Below are 21,811 nucleotides of genomic sequence, written 5' to 3' on the forward strand. Positions count from 1 at the left end.
TTTTTCTCTGCTCAACTATACGAATCAGTGACCTAGTTCAAGATGTATGTATTTCCACTTTCTCCTCCACTGGGATGAGTTTTTCTGCCTATCACTCAAGATGCTGGAATATACTTTGTATTGAAAAGTGTTAAACTGGATATCTCCAGACTTAACTGCCTCATTTCCTAGGATGCCTAGATGTTTATGAGCAAATACGACTCCAGATGGATTGTTCCAACATCTGAAAACCCCTGGAGAAGGTATGCAGGTTACTTTCAGCCTCTATTTTTGCTATTATTCTGCTCAAAGTAAAACTGGCTTACAATTACTTTTTTCCTTCTTGTACCAATATTTTAATATGATTTTTCCTGAATTTCTTATAAAATTTCATAAGAAACTTAGACAAAAAACATACATTAACTATAGATAATTTCTACCCCTCAAATGAGGCAGTTTGCCATAGAGGTTGTTGTGAGGATTAAAATGAGTTATGTAAGTAAAGTGCTTTAAACCGTATCCAGCACAGAGTAGGCACTAGCTATGATAAAGATTAACAAACCATAATTATCAGATTGAATGAAGTATAAAGCTGCATATTTACCATAAAGGAAAATATTTTAATTTCAGCTAGAATAAAAAGGAGGAAGAGGAAAAGAAGAGGAAGAAGGAAGAAGAAATATATTTACCGTTTCTAAGTAACATTAGAATTCTAATAACTCAACATTCTATTCATGAATTTCTTCACTGATAAAAACTAAAGATATTGGCTCTGCTCAAATGAAGTACTGGAATCAAAAGAACTTAGTGAAGCACCAAAGGACGATGAAAGCTCATTCTTATTTTAAACAGTCTTGATTTCTTAAGATAGTCACAGAGGTGGTATAAAATTGTTAAACACAAAAACACATATAACACGTTAACAACTAGTCTGAAAATAATTATTAGAATTAAGAATCACTTCCCAAAGTTAAAGTAGAATGAGTCTCAGAAATTTGAGTGTTGCTTTCAGAATGTTTTTATTTTCTGTAGAAGTTAATGAAAAATACCAGACAGGAATACTACCAGGTTTCATTATGCAACTTCACATACCATTTCTCCTATAACATGATATTAGAGTGCAAAAAGTGTCAAGAATATCAGTATAAATTGCAGTTCTAATGTACTGGAAGAACAGAGACACTCATGAGAATGACAAACTAAGACAATCTAACACTATCAAAGAAACAAAAGTCTTGTCTTGTCTTTGGGGAAGGAAAGAAAACCCTAAGCAATGGATGGCAAAACTAACGTGTTTGAAAAATGGTCAACACTAAAGTGAAAGAAGGATTATAAAATCTGATGTGAGGAGGAAAAGTAAAACTTCAGTTAAGTAAATAATTAAAAACTATCTGATCATGAGAATTACTTAGGATAATCATCCAAAAAGTTTAGATAATACAATCCATGCTGCTACGGCGACTCCTGCTGAGACCAATTTTCCTTGAGCCACCCACAGTTCCTGGAGAATTAAGAAATTATAATCTTTAATTATTCTGGCCATGGAACCTCCCCTTTCTTCCTCACTGGGACCATGAATAGCATTAAACCTTGCTAGTATTTTACCTATATCTTACTGAGTCTGTAATTCAGTAAGATCATAAGTAAGGAAAATGTTTACAGATTGCTTAATTCACTCAGGAGAAAATTAACAGGCTGAGAGTGCTATCTCTGGAATCAGAAGGCTTGTCCTTAAGCCAGATCAATGCAACAACCCACCAGTCAGACCAGTTACCATGCCCTTTTCCCCCCAAAACAACACACAGGCTCACAAGCGTCTCTGTATGCGCACACGCATCCTCTGAGAGTCGGTCAACTACGGGTCCTAATCTGAGGCAAAGGCTGAAATACCAAACGTTCTGATCTGATCTTCCACTGGGTTCTCTAAGCTTTCTAAGAATTCACCATGTCATTCTTTTCAAGGAACTCTTAAGAGTCAAGATGTCAAACTCCATGCAGTTAGATTTCATCACTTGTTTTACATAAACAACAGCCACAACAAAAGATAGTAACTATTTGCCCAGGTTTACCCATTTTACACTAAAAATAAACAGCAGCAAGAGCAACCACAACATTAGAAACAGTATCTTAGGACGTATATATTTCTTCAACTTTTATGCTTTAGACTATTTCAAATCACTATAATGTTTAGAAAAGTTATGTTTTTCTTTTCATTATTCTAGGCCTAGTTTATCATTTATCTCCCTGATCTCTCTACTTGTAAAGATTTTTGGTCTTTCAAAGGATTGTTTTACTGTTTTCATTTTTACGCTTTTAATTTTCATGCCTTTAATTTCCTAATCCACACAAGTTTGGGAATTTTATCTTTATACTCCATCTATTCTTCACTGGTTAACTATTTATCACAATTTTATGCCCAGTTTCTGAGTTTCTGGTTCAAACTTCATTAAAAAATTTTAATTTTAATTACTTTTTAAAGTACTGCTTTTATTTACTTTTTCTTAACTTTATTTTACTACCCAATTTACACTGGCTGTCAGGACAAGTCATGTCTTTTACAGCCTCTAAATAATCATGAAGTTTGTTTAATCATGACACACATTATTCAGAATATAAGAGGCCACATGTACTAAAATGTCTGTGGTCTTTAACATACAAACTTTGAATATTAGGCAAATCACTCTGTGCCCTCTGGAAGTGGTGGTGGGAGTGGGAGTGGAGTTGTGTTGGTGGTGACAGAGGGAGTCTTCCTCCGTCTTCTCCATCTCAGATAACGGCATCGCCACCCACTCAGCTGTTTGAACTTCAAACTCAGAGGTCATCCTTGACTCCTCTCTTTTCCTCATATGCCACATCCAATCTACGATAGTCTTTTTTTGGCTCTTCCTCCAGAATTCACCCCATATCCAACCTTTTCTCATCATCTCCATCTAGTCCAACTCATCAGTATCTTTTACCTGGATGAAAACAATAGCTTTCTAAATTGGTCTTAACTCTACTCATGACCATTCTCTATCTGTCCATGCTCCACACTGCAGCCAGAATAACGTAAATACCTTCCAAATGCTTCCCATCAAAACTAGAACAAGATTCCAACTCCTCCCAACAGCCTACACTGTCCAGACCCGACCAAGTTCTCCAACTGTAACTTGCAGTATTTCCACCTTCACGCACTAAGTAAACCGCAGCCACACTGGCCTTTCTGTTTCTCTAAAATACCAAGCTCCTGCTTGGAATATTTTCCTTCCAGATCTTCATACGGCTGTTTTGTTTTATTTTGAAACATCTTCCATATCTCTATATAAAAACCTCCTCACAGGCTTTCCTCAATCATCTTCTACATCTGTCGAAGCCCCTCTCCGTACTTCTACTACTCCACTTTCCATTACTTTAATTCATAGCACTTATTACTACCTGAAATATTATTCGTTTGTGAACTTATTTACGGTCTATCTCCCTCACTAGCACTGACATCCCTCCTGAGGCTAGGGCTGGTATCTTTCTTGTTCATAGCCATGCTCGGGGTTCAGAACAGGACCTGGCACACAGTGGGAGCTCTCAAATTTATCACAGGCACATATATCACTGTATGTATGTATGAGTGAATGAGCTTCCTCCACGCCTAAAATAACACTATGAGAATAAGTGTTATCATTATTGCTGTCTACATACGAGGAAACAGGAAGACGAAGAGCAGCAGTAGCTTTGTAACTGTGAATAAGTTAAAAAGCTCGGATTTAAAACTAGATCTGCCTGCATCTAAAGCCCAAGATCTTACCCATTGCTGCAGAAATTCCTATCCAGGGAATAACTTTTCCCTAATGCCTACTTTGGGTATAGTAAGCAAACAGACCTTAAAGACAAACAGCAGAATAACAAGTTTATGCAGGAAATGTAAAACTCACAGCTCCTACTGACACAAAGCAGAAAGGAGCATCTCCTGACTCAAAGATGAAGATGATTAGCCATGTAACTCTCTTCCCAACCAGCCATAAATATGATCAAACCAGGATCTGGCACTCAACACAAAGGCAGGCCACAAGCTTGTAAGATAGCCTGGAACAAGAGCTCTGCCCAAAGTGGCAATGTTGGATGGAGTACGCATCATTTTATCTCCTCTTTAATCTGCCCATCCCATAACCCTGGAAGGGAGAGCTGTATACACCATATAAATCTGCCTTGTGCTCAGCCAATCATCTTTCTTCTTGTAAGAATACGGAATTGGTTTAGAGACTATAGGGATCTAGGGTGGATTGTTATGTAGACTACAAACCAATGAGGCAACAGAGAACTTAAACCATAGAGAACAAGAATGAAACACATATGTAAAGAGAATCAGAGATAGATGGTCATGTGGGGTTTGTGTGGGTAGGGTAGGAGGGAGGAGATGAAGAGTGGAAAGAGAGAAGCTACCTAATATGCCTTTCCAGATCTCAAAAGTCCTAGCTGTATTTCTTTTTCTTCTTCTTTTTTTGCGAGGAAGACTTGCCCTGAGCTAACATCTGTTGGCAATCTTCTTCTTTTTGCTTGAGGAAGATTGTTGCTGAGCTAACATCTGTACCAACCTCTCTCTATTTTATGTGGGATGCTGCCACAGCGTGGCTTCATGAGTGGTGCTAGGTCCACGCCTGGCATCCAAACCTGTGAACCCCAGGCCAACAAAGTGGAGCGAGTGCTATATGCCACTGGGCCAGCCCCTATCTGTATTTATTCTTAAAATAAATTCTGAGAAATGCAACTGAGTCATTAAAATAAAGTCTGCTTTCCTTAAGCTATTTTGAATGAATTTATCACTTGCTAGCCAATTGATCCAACATTAATCAAGTTCCCAATACTGGATGATAACAAGACTAGGAATAAGTTGAATCAAAACATCATTTGCTTCCAAGGTGATGCTGTTAGCATTTATTCATTTATTCAACAAATAAATGTTTACTGGATGCTTACTCTATTTCAGGGAATTCTAGGTTCTGAACTTATCAGAGAACAAACAAAAAAAGGACAGATAGGAAACAAATTAAATATATAAAGTCAAGAAGTAATAAGTGTCATGAAGACAAATAAAGAAGTTAGGATATAGTCAAGAAAGGGGTGCTATTTTATTTAGAGTGCTTAGGGAAGGCAACACAGAAGAGGTGACCTGCAGTGAGGAGCAAGCTCTGTGGAGGTCTGGGGGAAATATTCCATACAGAGGGAGGAGCAAACGCAAAGCCCCTGAGGCATGGATCTTCTTAATATATTTAACACAGAAAGTCAGAGTGTGTAGGAGACTGTGAGTGAGAAGGAATAAGAAGAAATAATTCTGGAGAAGCCAGGAACAAAATCATGTAGAGTTGTGTAAAAACTCTGAATGTTTCTAAATGGGATGATAAACTTTTGGAAAGTTTTGAGCAAGCTTGATTTATATCTTTAAATGATCACTTCGGCTACTGTGTGAACAGATTGTTGGGGAGGGTGGGAAGGATAAGGGTGAAGTAGAGAAATTAGAAGACTCTAATAGTAGGAAATGATGGAGGTCTGAAAAAGAAATATACATTAAACATAGAGGTGATAGGATTGCTGATCAATTGAATACACAGGGTGTGAGATTAAGAGAAGAATGAGTCAGGATGGCTTCAACTTCTGCCCTGAGCAAATGTATATACCATTTACTGAAATGGAAAATAGTGACATCAGAATTAGTTAGGGTGGAGGTACCAGGGAGGTTGTATGAGTATGTGCTGTTAGCCTGGTACTTACCCAGGTCCTTACACTAAGCCCCTAGTAATTGATACAGCCTGAGAATATCTATTTCTTGCAACCTTAAGTAACCTAATTAATCAGATCCATTAGCAGAGAATCTTTCAAAATTTGCCTACTGAATATTTCAAACTATACTAATTTGCTACGGTATAGCTACATTGAGAGTTTCTGGAAGAAAAGTTCCCAGATGATCTAGAAAGTCTTTTATTTTCTCTTCATCCCCCATCAAGTTTCTAGGATAAAAATAAGAGTTAAATTTTAGGCTTGCCTAAGAATGCTCGGGCCCACACTGCTGAGTTGATCAAGTTTGAATTTCATTAACTTTCTGTCTCCTTCATATTAAATCTAGTTCTTCCTAACTTCTCTTCAGCCTAGAAATGAAGTAACTCCACCTCTTTTCATGTAATTCCTTTACCTGTGTTCCTAACGGTCTCCTTTGTACCTCTGCTCTGTCAATCATTCTCTCTGTCCTGAATCTTTAACCGCTCGCTTTCTTTATCCTTTCAACTTATAAACATATTCCTTCCTTGGCCCTGCACTCCTCTAGCTCTATCTACTCTCTAAAGGAAAGCCTTTGCAGTCAACCTTTTTGAAAGGAGCCCACAGCAAAAAACAAAAAACAAAAAACAAATAAAAAGTCTTCGTGTCTTCTCCTGTCACGAATACCTTCTAATCCCACCGAAACTGTGCTAAAGTTACCAATTACCTTTATAGCGATGAATTCAAATTTTATTGGACCATTTAACTGCAAGACATTAACTACTCCATCACTTTCGTTCAACTCTCCTTCCTAGGCTTCTGAGATGCTATTATCCTTTCCTAGTTCTCCTATCTATGTGACTATTCTTTAACTCACTGTCTTTTAATATTTAGTGATCCCCAGTGTTCTAGTTTTGAACACCATTCTTCTTACAAAGTAATTCTAAGCATTCTCATAGTTTTAATTTGCATCCTTAGATAATGATTCCCCAATTTTATCTCCAGTCCCTATCTTTCCCTGAGCCTCAGATCCAGAAACAATATTTCAAGACACTGGTGGAGAAATTTCTAAATTTGCTCAAACACATCGGCCACAGATTCAAGAAGTTCCATAATACCAAACAAGATAAATAACATAATACCTAGGCATAGCATAATAAAACAGCTGAAAGACAAAAATAAAGAAAATATTTCTTAATAGCAATGATGGAAAACTATAAGCTAATGGTATGATATCTTTGAAAAGATGGCTGAAAGAAAAGAAACGGTAACTTAGAATGCAAGAGTCAGCAAAACATCCTTCAAAAATGGAGGAAATAAAAGATGTTTTCAGAAAAACAAAAATGGAGATTCACTGACAGCAATAAACAGTAAAAGATCCTCGAAGGAAGTATAGTAAAAAACGAGGGCTTAAAGAACATCAAAAATCATAAATAGGAGGATAAACCTAAATCAACATTGAGTATATATAATAATATTTTGGGAGGTTTTAACATATGTATATATAGAGAGAGAGAGAGAGAAGAGAGATAGGGAGGATGAGAACGAATTAAAATTCGTGACAACAGCAGCACAAAAGGTAAGTGAGAGAGAGCTATACGGTGTTAAGGTACTGTAGGATCCATGCATTGTCGAGGAAGCGGTAAAAACAAAATGTCAGTTTAAGGTAGAGTCTAAGGAGTCTACAATGCATACTGTAATCTCCAGGATGACTACCAAAAATACTGAACTGCAGTGCTAATTAGCTAATAAAGGGGGGAAATTAAGTAGTTAAATATACTTGAGAAAGGACGTGAAGGAAAAAAGGGAGGAAACAATGAACAGAGAACAAATGGGGCAAACAGAAAACAAGATGGAAGACGTATACTTAAATATCTCAGTTATTGCAGTAAAAGGACAAAATACTCTAAAAGACAAAGACACCCTGAGGGGAAACAACGACGACTAACTACACATGGTTTGAAAGAGACATCTCACATACAACACCCAGAAACGTTAAAAAAAAAAGGATGGAAAAATACATACTGTGCAAACGCCAAGCAAAAGAAAACTGATGTAGCCATGCTCACATCACACAAAGTAGCCTTTTAGGCAAGAAGTATAACCATCAACAAAGAGGCATATCTCATAACGACAGAAGAGTCAATTCAACAAAAAGATATAACAATTGTAAAATTACATGCAATGTATAACAGCCACAAAACATATAAAGTACAGCTGATGAAATTAAAAGAAGATGATTCTATGATCATATGAAGATTTTTAAACATACCCTGCTCAGTTACTGACAAGCAGATTTAAAACAAAATTAATAAGGATATATAAGATTTGAACATAAGTTCAAATACTTGTTCAACAACAAACCTGACCTAATACACAGAAAGAACATTGAACCCAACATCTAAGAATACATTCTTTTCAAGTGCACATGGCACACTGACCATATGATGAGTCATTAACCAAGTCTCAACAAATGTTACAGAAAGAAACCATTCACAGTATATTCTTTGAATGGATATTTGTAATAATAGAGAGAAAATTAGAAAATCCCAAATGTTTAGAAATCAAACAATCCATTTCTGAATAATAATGAATATATGGCATATCATTTTGCCAATGACTAACGGTAGAGGCAGTGTAGTACATGGTAGTTCATTCTACTATTCATTTTACTTTTGATACATTTGAAATTTTCCATTAAAAAAAGAATGAAAAACAAAATCCTGTACTATACGGATAGCCTTAAATACATAGATTAGAAAAAAAAAGACAAGAAAAAAAATCATGGGACTAAGCTTTCACAAGAAGCTAAAACAGAATAGTAAAATAAAATCCCAAGAAAGCAGGAAAATAGAAGTTAGGAAGAAAAATCAATGAAATAGAAAAGACAAAAGTAAAAAACCCAAAAGTTAAATTGTTGAATAGGCTAATAAAATTAATAAACCCCTAAGCAAGAATAATTGAAAGAAGAGAGGCACACTATTTCTAGTATTAGCAATGAAAAATAAGACATGTTTATGCAAATAAACTTGAACATTCAGATGAAATAGACAAAGTCCTTGCAAACCACAACTTGTCATAGCTAACACAAAAAGAATTAGAAAATCTGAATAGTCCTCTATCTGTTAAACAAAATGAATCTGTAGTTTAAAACCATCTGACAAAGAAAACTCCAGGCCCAGATGGAAAGAAAATCACCCTATCTTAGGGGCCGGCCCTGTGGCATAGTGGTTAAATTTGCGCACTCTGGGTTTGTGGGTTTGGATCCCAGGCTTGGACCTTTGGACCTACACCACTCATCAGCCATGCTGTGGCGGCAACCCACATACAAAATAGAGGAAGACTGGTAGCAGATGTTAGCTCAGGGCTAATCTTCCTCAAGCAAAAACAAACCAAAAAAGGAAGATTGGTAGCAGATGTTAGCTCAGGGCAAATCTTCCTCAGCAAAAAAAAAAAAAAAAAAAAAGACAAAAGAGAGAGAGAAAAACACTGCCCAATTTATTTTATGAAGCTAGTATATGTTGATTACAACACCTGATCAGGATATTATAAGGAAAACTATATGCCAACTTCTTTCAGAAAGACATAAGAATCCTAGATAAGTACTAATAAATCCAATCCAATTTTAAGTGTGCATGTATGTGTATGTATAATGAATATTATATAGCAACCAAGAAGGGTTTATTCCAAGACTGAAAGGTTGCAAAGTACTACAATCTACCAATCAATAGAACAAAGGAGGAAAAGAATAGGATTATGTCGATTACTGGAAACAAAGTATGTGATTAAAACTTAGTCATGTGAGAATATAAAAATACACTTAATCAGATAAAGGGATCTACGAAAAAATAAAGCAAGTATCATAGTTAATGATGACTACAGAAAGCTTTCCCCTGAGATAAAGAACAAAAGTAAAATTTCTTCAATGCCCCCTAGCACTAGAAGTCCTAGTCAGTGCAACAAGACAAGAAATCAACATCTAAAGAATCTACAGATTGAAGTAGAGAGTTAATAAATTAATTGAAGAATGTCTCTGGGTACAGGGTCAATATACAAAATATACTGTTATAAAGAAATAACAGGCCCCAAATGGAGTGATTTATGCTAACCCCCTCCAAGACTTAATACCTATCCTAACTGCAATTGTAGTCTCTCTCAGGAGATTTTTAAGCAGATCAGTCTAGAATTTCCTGACCAACACCAGTGAGGTAATCTGCCTGATAAGACCCCTGCCCTCCCCTAAGGAAGGTGACCTTGCCTGAAATAATCCAGTCTTAACTTCTTTGTCCCACTTTCTTTCTGTCTATAAAAACCTTCCATCATTTTGTACAACTCTTCAGAGTTCCAATGTATTTGTTCGATGGGATGGGTAACTGCCCAATTCAAGAACTGCTGAGTAAGGCCAATCAGATCTTTAAATTTACTTGACTGAATTTTTGTTCTTTAACAACACTTACAATAACAAAAAAATCAAACACCTAAGAATAAGTTAACAAATAATATATAAATGGATATAAACATCATTTCATGGATTAGAAGATTCAATGTTATCAAGATATCAATTCTCCTCAAATTAATTTATGAATGCAATACAATTTCAATCAAAATTTTATAAGTTTTGTGGAAATTGATGAACTGATTCTAAAATTTATATAGGTCAAAAACAACAAAGAAAATCCTTTTTTTTGGTGAGGAAGATTGGCCATGAGCTAACATCTATTGCCAATCTTCCTTTTTCGTTTTTTCTCCCCAGAAACTCAGTACATAGTTGAACATCCTAGTGGTAAGTCCTTCTAGTTCTTCTGTGTGGGATGCCACCACAACATGGCCTGATGAGCGGTGCAGAGATTCACAACCAGGACCCAAACCGGGGAACCCGGGGCCACTGAAGCAGAATGCGCAAACTTAACCAGTACGCCACCAGGCCAGCCCCAATAAAAAAAATCTTCAAGGACAAAGTTGGAGAACATAACTCCCAGATCGCAAAATTATTATAAAGCTACAGTAATTTAAGAAATGTAGCATTGGTATAGAAATAGACAAATAGGCTAATGGAACACAATAGAGATTAGAAACAGATCCATACATACTTAGTCACATAACAAAGGTGATAATGCAACGCAATAGTTTTAGAAAGCATGAACTTTTCACTAGATGGTGCTGGACAATTGGCTACCCGGATGGAGGGGGAAAAAACCTCGACCTTCTAATATCAACCATATATAAAAATCAAACATGAAAGGAAAAATAATAAACCTTCTGAAAGATAGATAAAATATCTTCATGATTTGGTGAGGGTACTCAAAGATTTCTTAGGACACAAAAAGCACTCACCACAGAGGAAAAGATTATTAAATTGCTCTTTTACTAAAATTAAGAACTCTTATCAACAAAAGGCATTATTAAGAGAGTGAAAAGGCAAACCACAGGGTAGAAGACATCTGCAATACATACTCAACAAGAACTTATTTCCAAAATAAATAAAAATAATGCCTATAAATCAATAAGAAAATGACAGACAACTCAATATAAGATGTACAAAAACTTGAACAGGTACTTCACAAACAGAATTTCTAAATGGTCAATAGGCACATGAAAAAAGCTGCTCAACATGAGTAGTAATCACGAAAGTATAAGTTCAAATCACAATAAAATATTACTTTACTTCCACCAAGTGACTAAATTGGGGGTAAAAAAAAAGGGCAATACCAAGTGTTCAGGAAAATTCCCCCCACTGTGGGAATGTAAACAGGTATATCAATTTGGAATTTTTTTGGTTTTCAGTAAAACTGATACTCTGTAAAAATGCAACTGGATTTAACTTGTGGTTTCTTGTGTCTTCTGGCACAAGACCATGTACCCAGGTTTGTGAGGCAACAAATAAGATAAAGCCCAAGGTGTATTGCAGAACATAAAAATCCAACACTCTGGCCCTTGTCCTCTCTGCCTCTCTTCTTTACCCTCTGTGTTGGTTTTCCCCCAGATCTTGCATTCCTTTGCTCATGTTGCTTCTTGTTATGGACTACATGTTTGTGTCCCTCAAAATTCATGAAACCCTAACCATCAACGTGATGGTATGTGGAGATGGGACCTTTGAGAGGTAGTTAGGTCATGAAGGGTGTGATCCTGGTCTTCTCATAAGCACAGACACCAAAGAATTTGCTTGCTGGTGCTTTTTCTCTCTCTCGTATGAGGACACAGAGAGAAGGCGGCTCTCTGAAATCTAGGAAGAGAGCCCTCACCAGGAATTGACCACGCTGGCACCCTAATCTTGCACTTCCAGCCCTTTCCAGAATTCTAAGACATTTGTGTTGTTTAAGCCACCTAGTTTATGGTATTTTATTATGGCAGACTAAGCTGACAAAAACACTCGTCTAAAACATTTATCCTTGCGCTCTTCCTGTGTTCTTTCCCGCAAATCTCATAGCCAGCCCTACCCTCTTCAATTGATTAACAATTCTTTACCTGAAAAGGTTAGGCATATGAGAAAAAAAATCTCTCATTTTCCACAATGAGTTCAATGTCCCCTTCCTGTGCTCCCATAGTACTATGAGCATGTATCTCTCACCTCACCAGAAACTCTTCAGAGCAGAAACCATGGTTTACCTTCCTTTGTAGCCCTCAACTCTAAGCACGGGGTCTGGCTTATGGTATACATATATGGTATAACAAACTAATATTAATACTGAACTGAGCGCTTTATCAAGCTGTTCATTTGATCTGTCTGACTATCAAGAGTTTACACAAATGTCTTCCCTCACAAACAGCCTGTCTGAGTGCCTCAGATCAACATGAGAATCATTAAAGGAGAACTAGGGGGCTTTACGAGAGTCACTCTGCTGCTGGACGATAACACATCTTACAGATGTCGTCTGTCAAAGAGAATAGATATTTTAAAATACGTTTTTAAAACCACTTTGATTGGCCTTTGATTTTGTAGACATATACTGGGTATGGTTTAAATTACATGACTTCACACAGAGTAACAGTTATGTTTATTTAACAACAAAAGCGTTTATTCGTATCACTGAGAGAATTCGGGTCAAGAATGGTCTTCTGAGATTTGATAACACTTGTGAATGGCAGAAAAATAGGGTTATACCCCACAACCATGGTTTCATTTTGAGATGAAGCTGGAAACATTAGAAGGCTGTATCCCTAGTGCCCAGTGGAAAACCTCTCACTGAAGTGATTTAGGAGCACATCATTAGTTTCTGAGGTAAGCTACAAGAAAGAACTTCAGGAAAACTGTCAGTGTACTTGCCACAGATACGTCTGCTAAAGACATGTTTTCACAATCTCTCTTATCTGAGAAGTTTCTTGCAGAATAAAGCAAGGGAAACTTGCTTCCTTAGAGGCTGAAATGAAACACTTTTTCCTCCTGGATAATGAAAATGGAACCAACATATTTCCCCTTTTCACCTCTGTCGTCAAAAAATTTAAAGTCAAATTTATAGCTCAATTATTATACTTGTTTAGGACCTTATGGCCTATATATTTATCACCCCATTCTAGATTTGATTCACTATAAATCACATTCTCCTGGATTTCTGTTGTTTGTTTACTTTCTCTGGTAAAGAGCAGATGGTTTTAATGTCCTTCTCGAACACATCCAATGTCTATAGATAGGAATAATAAACTGAAAAATATTTATCTTCTCACCTGATTGGCTTGGCTTTGCAAGTAGACTCTTCTGGCATTCAGATCTTCAAAAGGAGAAGGTCTTGAGCTTCTATAAGGCTCACTAGTAACAACTGTCTCTTGTTGGAAATGATCTTTCACTAGAGAACTGGAAGTATCCTCTTCAGTTGCCTAATGGGAACAATCCCCAATGAATTAGTTGCCAGAATATAAAAAGCAACAACAAAATAAGACACTTTCACTGAATCTACCAAGTATTTAGCAAATCAGTAAGTATGTAACACCACCATCACTATGAATGGCAATTCCCCAAATTCAAATGCACAAGATTAGTCGTGTCAAAATAAAATGAAATTTGTTATTTTAAAATAATTAAAAAAAAAATTTTTTTTAAATCAACTTTATGAGCAAAATAGGCTTTCTAATAGAACACATCTTGGGAAGAATTAGAAGGCTAATAACCATGCTATGTGAGAGAGAGTTCTAATTATACTGAAGCTTCCAGTTATAACTAAAAGTGCTATGTTTACATTGAAAATGAAGAAATTATTAGGAAGAAAATGCAAATCTATAAAAGTATCATTTTTCAGGTTAAAATAAAAGTATGTACTAATGACTATGCTGTGCTGTGTGATACAGGGGGTCAAAAGAAGGAAGACAGCAGTCCATCACCTTGTTGAATGAGTAAACGAATAGACTAGCCTGAACTTCCTAATTATTTAGACGGATTCAAATCATGCACATGAGACTTAGGTAGGGGATATGCTCAATCAATGACAGTTGCCAACAACATGCTTTTAAAATTCCATAAACAATAATATCTGTGAAATAAATGTTAAATAGGTGAAACTTAGCACACTGCAAAATAAAGTCCGGAAGGGCTTTGCTTGTTTGTTTGTTTCTTTTTTTAAAGAAAAAGTAATTTTGCTATTACTTTTCCCATTACTGTATAATTATTTGAGAAGAAACAGTGTCAGTTAAGTAAAAATGAGAAATATTTTCATTGGCTCATTCTAAAATAATTTAATCACTATAGGGCTAAAAATTTTAAAGGTAGAAACCTTTATAAGCTTTTTAAATTTAAATGAAAATATTAAAAACATCTGGTGTTACTTCTAACATTAAGCAATAAAATTCTTAAAATGGCTACAATATTTTAAATTTATAAATGCACGTTCTAGTCCTTGCTCCGGAACAAAGTAGGCTTGTGACATTTAACTTCTTTGGGACTCAGTTTTCTCAACTACTAAATAATTATAATACCTATACTGTTTTACGACATGGATTAGCATAAGGATGTAGTGAGATGATAATACATGTGAAAATGCTCTGAAAACTAAAAGCTATTATTTTATTAGGGAGTAAGCAATTAAATTTTTAAAAATATATCTGAAAACATACTGTCACTTAAAACTAAATATGTCAAACTCAGTTAATTGCTATTTCAAGCTAATTTTCATAATAGTTGTCCCAATGCGCTATGACAATTAATGCTAAATTATTAGAAAAGTGTTCGCTAAATACTGGTATCCAGCAAACATTCTTTCAACACGCATGATCAAAACTGAGAAGAGTAAAAAAACTCAAGAAATACATTTACTTGTTCCAGAGAGTATTCAAAAAAAAAAAAAATGACTCAAGTAATTCTCAAAAATCATAAGCAAATCGAACAGAAGAAAACATCGGAAAAAAGAAGTTTAAAGAAAGGGCCCACATTGGAACCTTGTTTCATCCAACTAGGGTATAAAATTTAAGCAAGTAAATTCCCTGAATCATAATTTCTTTTTATTATAAACTATGCATAATAGTTGTACTAATAATCTCGGGGTTAGCTGAGATACAAGATTAAAAAACTATAAATGAGCATGAAAAGTATAGTAGTATCAGTAGTAATTATAAAGTAATCATGTTTATAACGGTGACAACTATTTGGATCAGGTTGTCTTTACTGAATTCTAACATAATTGAGGAGGCACTCAAGAATTGTAAAATCAGATAAAGCTTACTTAAAAATCTATATCTGAACAAACACAAAATGCTTACATAACCCAGTGTTTTACTGTACTGACTTAAGTCTACTTACATTCTGTATATTAAATAGTAATATATTTCACTTTGATTAAGAATACATTTATTTTTAAAGAGAAACATCTAAAGTGTTTATTGTTTTGTTATTAAATAAAAATATGGATAATATTTGCATAACAAATGATTTAGTTCTACTTAAAAATGTTTACCAAAACAGCTGGAATTAACCTGCTAACTAGAAATATTTCATATCACACAGTGGATTTACAACTACATACCTAAACAGGTCTCAGCTAAAAACAACTAAAACATCTTTCAGCTATCTGATATGGTAAACAAAAAAACAAAACCCAAAACCCTCATTGTTTGAAAATGCAGAGTTTACAATTTACAATAAGGTAGATGTTATCCATGAATTGTGAGAAAGCAACACTTTTAGAGAATCCTAAGCTTGGAAAGAGTATTTTAATTATAATTCTTTCAGCATGTTATAAATTTAGATGTACGTTAAACTGACCAAAAAAAAAAAGGTGGTGATAAGGAAAATGACCTTTATCATTCATTGCTAATTCTACCACAGGAGTAATATCTGAAACGATCATTTCTGAAAAGCAATTTTAGTAAAATCTATCAAAAGCTTTCAAAATATTCACATATTTTGACTACTTCTTGAATCTAGTAAGAAAAAAAGTACTGAATGGAAGAAGCTTTAGGCACAAAATATTTTTCTCAGAATTATTTTTAATAGTAAAAAAGAAGAAACAATTTTACTGTCCCCAAATAAGGAAATGGTTAAGTAAATTACGGAATGCCCACTTACTGGAATATTTAATGGTCATTTGAAATTAGATTTATGAATAACATCTACTATGTGGGGAAAGGTTTAGTAAGAAAAAGACATTATATAAAATTTTATTTACAGGATTATCATAACCATAGAAAGGTAAAAGATTGAAAAGATATAAAATGAATGTTAACACATTCTTGATGGCATAATTATGAGTAATTTTCCAATTTTTCTATGGCTTGTTTACTTTTATATGGTTGATTTCTTTTAAAATCTAGGTATACACTCCTCCCTCGTTTCTTTTGATATAGAATCATAATACTTTAAAATACAATATATTCTACCAATATTTTCAAGTAATTCAGCTAACTAATGAACCAGTCATTTGCTTTTTGGCTTAAATACATTTTCCCTCAACTCTACATCTGAAATAATGAACTGAGCCATTCTTAAATCCTTGCCCCAAACCCTTCTGAAAAAAGAACATCTTTTTGTCAAAAAAAATTTTCTAAACCAGCTAGCCTTCTGAGTATCTTTTAAATCCACTTTCTCCTCTCCATACCACTATCCACTGTCTTAGTGCAAGCCCTCATTATCTTTTTTGCCTGTCTTATTTCAGTAGCTTTCTAATTGATCCTGTTTCCAGCCTGTGGAAGGCTATTCATGCAAATCTATTGGTTTTTCTGCTCAGAACCCTTCTAAGCTTTCCAGTTATCAAGGCTTTGTTGGGGGACCCTGCACATACTGGAGAGAGGAAAGAGAATCAGTATTGTCTGAGGAATGCTTTCATAAGATACATAATTTACACAATCCAGGGCCCTCTCCCCCTAGAAACAATGACATACAAGATAAAGTCCAATTTTACTTCACAAGAAAAAGAAAGGAACACTAACTATATGAAAAGATGCTGGACTTCATTCGATTAAAGACATAAAAATATAATTCTTTTTTTAATACAGACTAGAAAAGATGGAAAAGACACATAATAACACTCAATGTTGGCAAGGGTAGGAAGAATTAGGTATACTTTGGCACTGCTGGTGGGAGTGTAATTCTTTGAGAAAGTGATTGCATATATAGATACATACACACAAATAATCACAGTAGCACTATTGTTAAACAAAAAAAGAAAACATCCCATGGCTTTTTCAGCAATGGATTTGTTAAAAAACTATGAGATACATATATGATACAATTCTATACAGCCATTAAAAAGATCTGCATGCCGTACTCACAAGATACTGTTAAATGAGAAAAAGCTAGGTACAGAACCGTCTGTCTGACATGATCCCGTCTGTCGGATTGAGAGGAGGATGGATATAGATTTTTAAATTTTACCACTATCAGGAAGGATTATACACTAAACCATTGATCTTTCCCTAAGGAAGTATTTTACATAAAGAACTATGAACATAATATAAAGACTAATAAAATGAATATGTGTATTCGTGTCACCCAACTTAAGAAAGAAAATATAACCGATACAACAAATGACTCCTATGTATTTCTCCATGTGGGCATCCCCATCTCTACCACTTAGACCACCAGTAGGTAAACACTATCTTCAAGGTTTTTTTCATTTTCCTACTCTTCTTTACAGTTTTACCAAACAAGTATTATCCCTAAACGATATTTAGTTATAGATGCTTTTGAATTTTATTTGACTGATATCATGCTATTTGCGACATTATGGGACTTGATTTTTTTTGTTCAGTTTTTTGGGTGGAACTCATTCATGTTGACATGTGCATCAACAGCTCGTTCATTGTCACTTCTTTGTACAATGATAGCTAACACATATTGAACGTTTTCTATGTATCAGACACTGTCCCAAGTACTTTACATGGATTAACTTATTTAATCTCTACAACAACCTTCAAGGTAGACAGTATTATGTCTCTATCCCACATGAATAAACTAAAGCTCAGAGATAAGTAACTTGCCTAAGATGAAATAGTTAATTTTGGCTAATTCAAACAACGTTGCTAAGGGCATTCTTGTGTAGGCCTCATGGTACATATGTACAGTCATGTATTGCTTAACACAAGAATACGTTCTGGAAAATGTGTTGTTAGGTGATTTCAGTGTTGTACAAAAATCAGAGTGTACTTACACAAACCTGGACGGTATAGCCTACTATGTACCTAGGATACACGGTACTAAACTTATGGGACCACCATTATATATGTGGTTTATCATTGACCAAAATGTCATTATGTGGCACATGACTGTACAAGGGTTTTTCTGGTACATATATAGGAGTGGAAATATTGGATTATAGGATATACACATGTTCCAGTTCACATAATAAAAATTATTTTCCAAGGTGGTTTTAACAATTCACATATCCACAAGAAAGTTCCATATTCTCACTAAGACTAGGCATTATCACAACTTTCACTCTTATGTATCTATATGCTATTTAATTTCTAGAATAATGGATCAGTCCTACTAAAAATTATAGTGTTTTCTTTCTGTGGACAAGAATTTATTTTTTTTGGTGAGGGACATTGGCCCTGAGCTAATATCTGTGCCAATCTTCCTCTATTTGTATGTGGGACACCACCACAGCATGGCTTGACAAGCAGTGTGTAGGTCCATGACCGGGATCCAAACCTGTACTCTGCACTGCCGAAGCAGAGTGTGCAACTTAACCACTATGCTACTGGGCTGGCCTGTGACCAAGAAAATCTGAGAATGAACAAAAGAACAAATGAATGCACAGGTTTGTTACTTTACCATGGCTCCTACTCCTCTGTCACCCTCATCTTTTTGTTTCAGAAATACTGGTGTACTTGTTTCTCTCCCATTCCATGTGACATTTCACACCTCGGATTCGTTGTACATGTCATTTCCTCTGCCCACAATGACTATCTTCAATCTTCCCTCTGGAAAAAATCCTCTACAATGTCAGCCATAAACTGTTCAAAAAGTCTTCTTTGATCCACTCCCAAGTTAATCTCCTCTGAACTTCCTGAAAAATACTTGCATCTATCACCCCATATTCTAAGTGTCCTTTTATTTATATTTCTCCCACAAGGCAGTAATGAGACTTGGCCTATCCCTAGAGCTCAGAACTATGCCTAGCACATAGTGAGTACCCTATAAATAACCTGTGATATGCAAATATCCACAAATCGGATCACATTATATTAATATACACCCTTGGAAGTAAATTTGGCATAAGAGAAAAAAATGTAGAGAAAGAATTTAAACAAAAATTCTTCACTCACAAAAGAAATAATTTTAATAACTGTTCAAATGACACAAAAAATAATTTTGCCCCTAATCCCACCCTAAGGAATAGTACCTATTATTATATGACATATAACTTTCTGGACTTTTTAATGAGTGCATGTTTATACCCTATGTACAATTTGATCTCATTTATATTTTAGACAATCCATCTATGTAGTACTTTTTTTCACTTCATAATATACCATGGACCTCTCCCCATGTCAATATATAAAGATGTACTTTGTGCTCTGAAATGGTTGCAAACAAGTGCAGCATCGGTATATGTCAAATATTCCGTAGGCAATACTCTAATTATGGGCATTTAGATCACTTTCAATTTTCTGTTATATACAATGCAATTATCTCCTTATAAAGACATCTTGGTGCATTGGTAATATTATTTCCTTATGATTAATTCCCATAAAGCTCTCAATCATATATGACAAGAAGGATCATTTCCTCACATCTCTGCCCACACTGGGCCTTATCACTTACCAATCTTTGCCAATCTAATAAGAAAAATATTTCGTTATTTTCCAAAAAGATTATCTGTACCACTTCCATAATTAAAATTAATAACCAAAAGACTTCCTTAATTTGGAAACAACTGAGTAAAAACTGTTCAGGCTTAGTAAACTTTGAATGTTTTTTACTGGATTGTAACCCCTTAAAAGTAACAATTACTATGGGAACATAGACATAATCGAAAGTTAGGGGGTGGGAAATGCCAAAAATCTTCCACAAAAGCAGAAAATTGAATATAGGATATGCATACAGACTGTACATACATTTGCATGATCTCCAGCTTTTAACAAATTGCCTATAGTGGTTATATGCGCACCCACACTCAATGTTTTTAGTATTGTGTTAGCATAGGTTCATCTATATTATCTGTAAAGTAACCCATGCCAATATTTAACATACAATGGAAATCTGTTTCACTCTCAGATGGTGGTTTAATAATCATTCTCCCACAGTCACCAAGAGATTGTTTAGCTTTTTCTTTTTTAAAGACTACTATAGCAATTTTGTGCATAGAGGCAAAAGGGTGCTGGGTAAAGCAAAAAAATAATTCCAGCTGTAGCTCTCTATCAAAACACAGGGCTGAGAGCTGTTATCCAGAAAAAATAAAAACACTTTACTTCTCTTCCCCCTTTGTCCCTTCTTCTTGTATTAATTCTGAGGCACAGAAAACTTACCATTGTTCTGCAAACCTTTTTAAATGTATGATTCCCAATAAATAATCAAGTGTGAAAAAAAGTGGTTATCAGTCTACTTAGTGCTCAAGAACCTCATTCTTCTAGTTGTATATGACACATCCCAGGTTTGAAAATGTGTGGCTCAGTCATATCCAACAAAAGAAGTTTTTGATTAGTTTATTAGTTTACCTTAGCATGATGGAAGAATTTAAAAATGTTCTTTGATAAAGAAATCTTATATTTTAGCATTGCATATGTTAAAATGTTATTGAAGCTATTCTTGCGTTATTTAAAATTATACACTCAAATTATGCAAACTTAGAAAGCACAAAAAAGGAGAAAAAATTACTAACAATTCCACAAGCTCAGTAAAATCACTTTATCATTTTGGTGTAGCATACAGTAGCAATTCATTTTAGATTTGACCACAATTGTCTCCTATTCTGTTCATTAGATTTCTTTAGTTACTTTTGATTAGTTTAAGGATAAGAATATATTAACCATTGAGTTTTTCATTTTGCATATTTCTATGAGCTTTGTCTAAAAACATTAATAGCATGTATCTTATTTTGTTTAAGCAACCTGAACGCAATAACCAGTGATGAAATAATATGGAAGGAATCTGAGAATGGTAGCAAGATATAATATCTGGAAAAAACAGAAAAGGAAAACAAGTTCTCCACCCTAAATTAATTGACAGAAAAACTAAACTACGTTTCTAATGAAAAGTTACTTTGGCTTAAATGTGGTACTAGGTTTTCAGGTATTGTTTATTGTCTGTAAATCTGCTTTTGAGTTAATAGGCAGTAGTTACATAGTTCCTGCTACCTATATAAATCTTTATACAATCCTTTAACCGGTAGATCTATTTCTAGGATTTTATCCTAAGGTCACACCAAGAAAAATTAATGTAAAAGGCTGTGAAAAATAAAGTACATGTTCAACAAAACATGAATAGTTAAACAAATTGTAGTACAGTTTCAGGATATAATGGCTAAATTCAAAGACTCTGAAGTCAGACTGTGTGGGTTCAAATTTTATGATCTGTACTACTTAAATTCCAACCACCACCATCAGTACTATGACCAATCAAACAAAAATCCAACAAAAACACAATCAAAATGGAGGAGAGATAGATCCTGATGGAGCTTTTAAAAAGAACTACGTATCTGAATACAATATGCAAGAATAAAGGAAAACCTAGGCAGAAGTACCCAAA

General features: G+C 34.8%; 1 protein-coding gene across 2 annotated transcripts in view; it reads right to left on the minus strand.

Annotated features, from left to right (window-relative positions):
- Positions 1–21,811, minus strand: part of SPRED1 (sprouty related EVH1 domain containing 1) — a 118,944-nt gene that overhangs the window by 13,724 nt on the left and 83,409 nt on the right. For both annotated transcript variants that reach the window (XM_070625661.1, XM_008534205.2), the window contains one exon: positions 13,363–13,512. In XM_070625661.1, coding sequence (XP_070481762.1) covers positions 13,363–13,512 — 150 coding nt within the window. The remainder of the gene's footprint in view (positions 1–13,362; positions 13,513–21,811) is intronic.

Source organism: Equus przewalskii, chromosome 1 (genome assembly GCF_037783145.1).
Source record: "Equus przewalskii isolate Varuska chromosome 1, EquPr2, whole genome shotgun sequence".
In the NCBI taxonomy this organism is placed as follows: Eukaryota; Metazoa; Chordata; class Mammalia; order Perissodactyla; family Equidae; genus Equus; species Equus przewalskii.